The 8,720-nt window shown below is 45.4% G+C and overlaps 1 protein-coding gene across 1 annotated transcript; it reads right to left on the bottom strand.

Moving 5' to 3' along the window:
• Positions 1–2,133: 2,133 nt before the first annotated feature.
• On the bottom strand, positions 2,134–8,483 carry LOC119266641 (G-type lectin S-receptor-like serine/threonine-protein kinase SD2-5). Its single transcript, XM_037547888.1, has 3 exons — positions 8,248–8,483; positions 2,558–3,869; positions 2,134–2,449 (listed from the first exon to the last, which is right to left on the bottom strand). Exons 2-3 carry the CDS (start codon positions 3,689–3,691, stop codon positions 2,270–2,272), a joined length of 1,314 nt encoding a protein of 437 aa, XP_037403785.1. The 5' UTR covers positions 3,692–3,869; positions 8,248–8,483; the 3' UTR covers positions 2,134–2,269.
• Between the last annotated feature and the right edge of the window lie 237 nt (positions 8,484–8,720).

Genomic DNA, 8,720 nt, shown 5'->3' with positions numbered 1-8,720 from the left:
CATCTTTAGTGTGCTTTGTAGTTCGTTGGAGTGGTGTGTCGGTGCCCGACACCCGTGTATCTCGCCCTGGGTGTGTGTTCTTGCCTTGGGTGCGTGGTGTGTGTAGTGGTGGTGTGTGTTTGTATCGTCTCCCGGTTGTATCGGTGTCGAATGCTTTATAATATAAAGCGGGGGAAGCCCTTTTCTTCTAAAAAACAAATAATTTGCCCCGCCAACTGCCAACATTGTTGGTTACCAGTAGTGGTGAGAAGGAGCAAAAGAATCCCATATAGGTTCGAGCCGTATTTTCCGCTTGCGAGGAAATCGAGCAATATTGTCAGCTGAGGTGTTGTTTCTATCTCATTAGTGTTGGACAAGCTAACCTAACCAGTTTTTGTCTCTGAAAAATTATTGTCAGCGGATGTCTGCAAGACGCTCTGCAGTTCCAGAATCCAGATAATAACATGCAGTCTCTGGCCTTGCAAATCTGTGCACAAGCATGCATGAGGAACAACGGGACAGATGGCAGGAGGTTGGTGTTACAAACTTAATCCCTAGCTTCAACCATATGACAATTAATAATACTAGTTATCTGTCAAATATATTGCCATGTCAATAGATCAAAACATGGCAGTTTGAACCTGATTGATACCAGTTCAGTTCAGTTCAGAGAGCAGAACAAGCTGCGCAATTGTGCTACCGCCTGAAGGAAGATTGAAGCAATCCAGTCAAGGGAAAGCCGCCTAAGGCGTCCTCAACAGGCCCGATAACATGACCCATATTGACTCGTCAGTTCGAAGCCCGGTCCGACCAGAGAGAAAATATCCATCGTCTTCCTCCGCCGCCCCATCACACTTCCTGGCGGTGCTGCGGCGGTGCCTGCGCATGTCTTCCCCACAGCCGCTACCGCTGTCGCTGCTGCTGGTGAACCTTCGTCCTTTTCCTTTCTCCTATTTCTACTTGATGTTGAGTACGGTTCAACAGGTTTTGGAATCATCTGCGCCTAAGTACAGGTTTGGAAATCCTGCTGCCAATCGATCGCTCATGCAACAATTCAGCACCCGGTAATGGCTGAGGACTAATTCAGATAATTGACTGCACCATGAAGTCATCGTCATCGTGCACCTCTCCACTACTGCTATTAATTTTCAAATTGTCGTAAAAAATGATGTCATATAGCCCGGTAACAGGGAGCATTACATGGTCACAGTAGCAGAGATGAGCTGCCAAGTATCCATGATGATGTCATGTGTGGTTTCTAACGGATCTGTATTTGTTACATGGGGAAACTGAGATTCTAATGAATAAATTCAGTCCAGTTGCTATAGAACAATGAGGTTTGCAATGTTGAACTATGTCTCAGGTAAAGTTGGGCCTCAGATTGTAATAATTAGAGAAGATGCAACAAAAACGTCATTTGCTTTACATAAGAAAATCTCATGTCCTGCCCCTACCTTCTATGTCAAGATTGTCTCATGTCACTTTGGGCCTTATATATGTGAGGCCAGAGGTGGAACTGAGGAGCTCCCCTGGAGATCAATGAACAGTTTGCCAAGGGAATTCAGCTAATCCACCGCACCATTGAGTCACATGAGTGGTATGCAGCAACTTACAACTGGTTCTGTTAATATTCATATTCTAGTGAAACTGGTGCCATATTGCCTATTAAATAGGGGGCATTCTCATGGTTGTAGTAGCAGAGATCGATGAGCAGCAAAGTGGTACCATGATTGACTTCCATGTACAAACTTGAGACACGGCCAACTATCCAGACATATGATGATGCAATACACTTTATTAGTTTCAAAATGCTAAGTGATTTGAAAATCAAATGCCTTATTATGATACATATTACTAAGCATAGCACAACCTATTATGAAAGGAAAACACACTGGAAATTGGGAGAAATTAAAAGCACTTGTAATCTTTTCTACTTCCAAATACCATTCATTCTGTCAATTTCTCTGCTTTGTTGGATCCTGGGAGCATTTTGGAACATGCTGTTAATTTCAACTACAATGACTAGAAAAACACTTGCATTAGTTGATCTGAAAACAGACTTGCATTACATGAAAAAATTGAACATTCTAATGACTAAATTCAGTCCAGCTGCTGTAGGACAAGAAGGTTTGCAATATTGAAATACTTTGCGGGTAAAATTAACTCAATACAAGGGGCTTCAGATTATAATAATTTAAGGAGATACAACAGACTTGTCATTTGCTTTACATAAGAACATCGCATGTCCTGATTGTAATCTAATTGTCTATCTTGTCAAGATTTTCTCATTTCACCTGGGGCCTGATACATGTGAAGCTAGAGGTGGAACCGACGAGACCACATTTCCAGCAGCGCCGAAATACACTTGATTTGTTGCAACAAAGTTATGATCAATGTTGCTCTCTGCATTCATGGCACCTTCCAAGACCTTGACTACCTCGGACATTTTAGGCCTTCTTTTGCAATCAATCTACAAACACCACATTGCGAGCTTCATCATCTCAATTGCATCCTGCTTATGTGCTAGCATATCGTTACTCTTATTGTCAATCAATTCTACCAACCGATTAGTCTTCACCTTTTCCTCCAATTGGGTGATGAGATGGATGCTCTCTTCGGATCTAGAATTGTCGAGGTTCTTTCTTCCGCTAATGACTTCCATGACCACAACACCAAAGCTATAGACATCGGCCTTTTCCGTGATCTGTGATGTCAACCATTCGGGAGCTAAATATCCAGGTGTGCCCCTCATTCTGGTAAACACTTGACTCATATCCCTGTCAATGAGCTTGCATAGTCCAAAATCAGAAAGTTTAGCATTGAAGTTATCATCTAAGAGGATGTTTTGTGGTTTGACATCCAAATGGGCAATCTTTTTCATGCACTCCTCATGAAGATAAGTGAGACCCTTAGCTATGTGAGTGATAATCTTGCACCGCGTGCTCCAATTCAGGGGAGGTGAATCATTGTCATGTTGATGATAGATCCATCTATCCAAGGATCCTTTTGGCATGTACTCATATACCAAGAGCCTATGCGATTTCTCTGCACAAAAACCAATCAATCTGACCAAATTAATATGATGAATGCTGCCAATTGTTTGAACCTCTGCAGAAAATTCTTTTTTGCCCTGACCCGCTCGATCCAAACATTTTACTGCAATCCTTTCATCACCAAATTGACCCTTGAAAACAGACCCAAATCCTCCTTCCCCGAGCTTGTCTGCGAATTGCTCGGTTGCTGCTTTTAGCTGCTGAAATGTGAACCTCATTGGTGTTCCTTGTAGCTCCCCAAACTCTTCCTCCATCTCCATCTCATATTGTTGTTGTGTTCTTCGTTTACGTATAAAATAGGTGCCGAGGAACAAGATGCTAAGCAAAATGAAGCCGCCCACAGGAGCTAAAATTGCAACAACTCTTCTTACAGAGGAGGATTTCACTTTCATGCTTGTTGTCCCAATAGCTGCAGGCAGAGCACTCGGCATCGTAGGTGTTACCTTGGCCGGGGGTGCAGGCGGATGTCTTGGGGGCGTAGGTGTTAGCTTGTACGGGGGTGCAAACAAGGGGCCTTCAGCTATAGGCGCTGTTGTTTGATTAATCCTGCCACCAACGACACCCGAATCGATGGATGTACTGGCCGCAATGGTGGCGGCCGGCAGGAGGACGAGGAGAGGCAAGAGGCGGACAGCCGAAGAGGTACTCACCACTAGCATTTGTTCCTTTATGTTATGATTTCTGATTGCACCTCTTAACTTAAATCAGAGTCTCAATTGCAAACTTTTTTTTGTGAATTGTCTCAATTGCAAACTTGTGATAGGGCTCATGTGGCTGTGACAGACTGACAGCTAACAGGCTGGAAGATCAGTAGGGGGTAGCAGATAGGGACAGGATCTGCGTGTTGAATCATTCAACGGTCAGCATAAAACAGGCTAACATGCTCTATAGTCATACTGAACTAAAACCACGTCAAGTATTTCCAAACGTAGGTAATATCTCGGTATGTTTTCAAGAAAGGAAAAATAAGAGTTACATTCGTATAATGCATTGTTGATGATATTGACTGTAAGAAATATGCAAACACGACACAAAAATGCGATCAGATCCCGGGAGAGTAGACATTTTTTCCTTGTGTTTCCTTTTAGACTTCTAATATAATTATACCATATAACATAGTAAACTGGTTTTTTTTTGCCCAGATTGCACATCTTTGTTCATTACCTATCTACCTTATGTTTTTCATCCCACTCCCTCTATCAACATAAGTAAATGTGCATAAAAGAAATACAACTGCTTTGCGAATGAGAAAGGTTCTTTTAGGCGACTTCGAACCCCATATTCATACCACTTTCCCACCTATGTATTATTTTTAAAAAGAAAACCGTAGGAATCTCTCCGAGGGTAGTAGGTTGGGGGAGCGATATACTTCTTACTGGCTGATTATGGCTTCCCTGACTAGAGAAGGAAATGTCGGGAGGAAATAGAGATGATAGGACCACCTGAATGCTGGAGATGAGTGCTCGTCGTATTCCCTCGAGGAAAGCGGAGGCCCTCGCGGAAATATCGAAGAAAATGAAAAGCACAGCCGCCTCTACCTAGAGCAAAGACTGTTCGTAAGTTCGTTACCAAAAGCAGAGTGAAAGGGGTTAGTAGCTTGGTTGGAGTTCTTCTATTGACGAAGGGAAGAGGACGGTCTTACTTTTCAGAGATACCTGACTTATTAGTGGACTATTCATGTCATAGCGGAAGGTCAGAGGTGGGAAACAAGGAAACAGAGGAAATGCTTACTGGGACATAGCCTTCGGTACGCAGAGCCGAATTGTTTGAACTTGATCGACCTTAAACCCTAGTTCAATTCCAGGACGACATCATATAATATACGCGAGGCTCAACCAATGATTTTGATTAGACACTTCTCCTTGTTGAATGAGAATGAAGGAAGAGTGCCGAACGACTAAAGCTAACAGCCAACCCGGATACCTAAACTGAAGAGGATGGTTAAGCTTCACAGGGTTGGGACTCCCTAAATCAAACTGCAATCGTTGTTTATCAACCACTCACGACGACACCGAGATCTTCGACTTAGCTCCCGAGTCGCTTTAATTCCACTGGAGGGTTGTAGCTAGACCAATTCAAGTGCCGTAGACGAATGCTTCTTGGCTGAATAAATGGTATGACACGACCCGTGTTTCTATCGGATCCTAAGCTTCATCGGGACAAGCGCATAAACCATCCCATCCCGGTAGAGGGGACAGAGCAGCTCAGCGGGCTAATCAGTGACCCCATCTACCCAAAGACTTTATTTCTGCTGTACGCGATACTTCAATCGCTCAAATAGCCACCTTAGACGGATACAACCATTAGAAGAAGAAACTGAAACTCGATGGAGTACCCTAAACCAAAGATCCTCGACAAAGAAAGTCTCGATTCGAGGAACGAAATATAAAACAGAGGAACGAAAACCGCAGGGTATGAAATTTGGGTAGGGTTGGCAGGGAAAGTCCAACTGGAACTTCCTTTGATTACCTTTTTTCTCCAACTAGCTCAGAGATTGCATTTGCCAATCAGAATAAGAATGCTGTGGTTGGAAAGACAGAGAAATAGAATAATGTTAGGATCTACTAATTTCTTGCTTTCCCTATTGTTGGAATTACATTTCGATAGGAGAGATGCAGACCAGATAGGAATGCAAGAATACTCTGTAAATTGTTTATTAATTGGTTTAGTCTGTGGAAGAGAAGTATCGATCTAGAGGATTGCCCCCCAGACTGACCTAGTTGTCCTTGACTTGCTTCGGGAGCCGAGGCAGACGGAGGAGGAACCTCTTGAACCTGGAATCCACTTTCCACCTGTCCTCCATATGCTGTTCTGTGGCAACACTTAGATCAGAATCTTGAGTTAGCAGTGATGTAGAGTGAAGATCGGTTTGCAACTGCTGGAGGCCATGTTGACAGCCTCGGCTATCATGCCATCAAGGTTGCGCCAGTGTCTTAATCGCCATAACTCTGGATGTACCCGTCGTCACGAGCGCGGCACGCCACTATATGGTTGACTGCCCCTATATGAGCTAGTAGCCGCGAGAGCTCCGGGTGTACCCACCGTCACGTCGCTCATGTCGCCTGGGCGGAGGGCTGATCCGGAATGGACGGTAGGGCGGCGACTCTCGGGCGGCCTATGGTGGTTGCACGCATGGGTGAGATCTAGGAAGAGATTTGGGGAAGGAAATCAGGGGAGCGAACTAGGGCATCTACAGTCGGACTCCTGAAATGAACCCTACACCTTATACGTCTGGGGCGGACGGCTCGGTGAATGACCGGTCACAAAATCATGACCCAAACAGGCTCCTCAAACCTACACTATATATTCGGGCTGATCGGCACCCCTCATATATCCAACCTATATCTGGGGTGAATATGGGGAGGCTCGGACGAGCCTAGGCGTGTCTGCCACGTTGGATGCGGCCAATGCTGGCCCACCCTGAGCCCACATACATTTGTCCCTATTTGCATCTTGGACAAAACCCAAGCCACTCCACTCCACTCTGGCACCAACCTCCTTTCCGGCGATCATCGACCTTCTCCGGCATGGCGGGCAGTGGATTTGACTCTGAGATCACCCGATCCGTCGACTTGGACCTCATCCCAAGTAGTGACAAGGAGATGTCCGTACGCATGGCTCTCTACCGCTCCCGGGAGGAGTGTGCCCAATCATGGTCGGAGTTCATCCGGCGGGAATTCATTGTGTCCATGCAAATGGCGCTTGGATACGTCGAGGCTACTTGCTCGAGGCGTGTGACCATGGACTTGCCGGACACAGCGGCCACCAGTTGATAGCGCAACTCTGGGGTGACGACATAACCCCTACGGTGGTGCCTGGTCCCCGCGGCATCATGATCCAAGATAGAGGCCAACACACGCATGCGTCATGGCCCGTCCCCTGCGGACGCGCGGCGTGCCTGCCGTGTGAGGCAGAGGGTGTGAGAGGCCATGATAGCCCTTGAGGCGGGGGCCGCGGAGGATTCACACGCCGCCATGTACGAGGAAGCCCTTTGTGCCTGCATCATCAAGAAGTGGCAAAGGACGACAGCACGCACCCTCGCAATGAAGCAAAACTGAGCGGTCCGTGCCCTGGTGGGCCTGCCCACCAAAGTGGAGAAGGTGGAAGCCAGTGTCGGGTCAGACAACTCTGGCAGTGAGCAGACCCGACTCGATCCATTTTGAGTATTCGACTGCTACTTCTACGGCATAGACGGCTAAGTTACGGGGACAATCGTGGATGAACTTTCTCCATAGCTTTAGTACGTAGAACATGCCAATATTTTGTGGTCCGGTGGCATAGATGTGAGCATGCCAATTTTTGTTAATCTGATGGCATGCATGATGAAATAGCCGGACAATATGTGTGGGATCAAAATATATTTGAAGTAACTTTAGTTTACTTTGCATGTGATGGTATGGATTTGAAGATTTGTGAAAGCAGTACTCGATTGTGAAAGCGGATATTTGAGGGATGACCGATCACTGTCCGTGGACATGTCTGATCGCGTCTGTAGACGTTTAGAGGATCGGATTAGCTACGTACGGTTGTAGATATGCTCCAAGGATATAGATGAGACCTGCGGGGAGGTGGAGATGTGCATATGCGCAGAGAAAGGAGATGAAGATGTGCGGTGATTGGGCTTGCCATGGCCAATCAGAGGCAAGCATATGGATTGTGCTTTCTGTCTTTGCCGAGTGTTTTTATAAAGATTGTTGCCAAAGCCTTCAGAAAAATATTTGGTATATTAGTTTTTGCCATTATTTTTCGATACCAAATGTTTATTTTTCTACATCAAATGGTTATTTTTCTATATTATCTAGTATAGCTTCTAGGGATCATATAATGACACCATGCAGGCATAATGTTTTCCAGACATTCTTTTGCATTCTTTTATATTAAAAACCAATAACATCCATGTTCGTTGTCGAGTCTTGCCCCCCTGTTGTTTGGAATTGCCGTAGTTTTCTTGGATAAGGCCTAATATATACTCGAAAACACAAATGGTATTTTTCAAATCAATTTTGCCAACTTTTTCATTCACTTTAAATTTGAATTATATTTGTTAAGTGCTTAGAAACGCATTTAGTGGCTAAAATATACCAAACGGCCCTTGAAAGATGCCAAATTTTGACACGAATCATGTAATGATGTATCTTGATTATAGAGAAAATTTCAAGGTCAACGGATGGCCAGGGGTGTAACTAGGCAGAGCACTTGGGGTCATAGGTGTTACCTTGGCCGGGGGTGCAGGCAGGGGACTTTCGGCTGTAGGCGATATTGTTTGATTGACCGTGGCACAGACGGGCACCTTCTCGCCCTGACTGAGGTTCACACAGGCAGCGGGCACTTTCTCGCCCTGATCAACCTTCACGCCAACTCCAACCGGAATAGCTTCTGGCCACACGGTGGCAACGGTGAGGAGGAGGAGAGGCAGGAGGGAGCCGAAGAGGTACTCACCACTCCCATTTGTGTTACGATTTCTGATTGCACCGGTTAACTTTGAACCAGTCTCTGAATTGCAAACTTGTGATAGGACTCCTGTGGCTGTGACAGACTGACAGCTAATAGAGTGGAAGAGTGGCAGGGGATAGCAGACACGGACAGGATCTGTGTGTTGAACCACTCAACGGTCAGCATAAAACAGGCTAACATTCTTGCAGACTTGTTTGCTTGTTAGTCCCTTTCAAATTTTATCTGTACGTCTCC

Source organism: Triticum dicoccoides, chromosome 3A, assembly GCF_002162155.2.
Source record: "Triticum dicoccoides isolate Atlit2015 ecotype Zavitan chromosome 3A, WEW_v2.0, whole genome shotgun sequence".
Classification (NCBI taxonomy): domain Eukaryota; kingdom Viridiplantae; phylum Streptophyta; class Magnoliopsida; order Poales; family Poaceae; genus Triticum; species Triticum dicoccoides.
This window is presented reverse-complemented; position numbering and strand designations above follow the sequence as displayed.

Bases quoted from the DNA above. Each gene is read 5' to 3' on its own strand.
- LOC119266641 (XM_037547888.1), bottom strand. From the start codon at position 3,691: ATGCTAGTGGTGAGTACCTCTTCGGCTGTCCGCCTCTTGCCTCTCCTC. The intron at 2,450-2,557 runs GTGAAGACTAAT...TGGTGTTTGTAG, and splicing joins TCACCCAATTGGAGGAAAAG to ATTGATTGCAAAAGAAGGCC.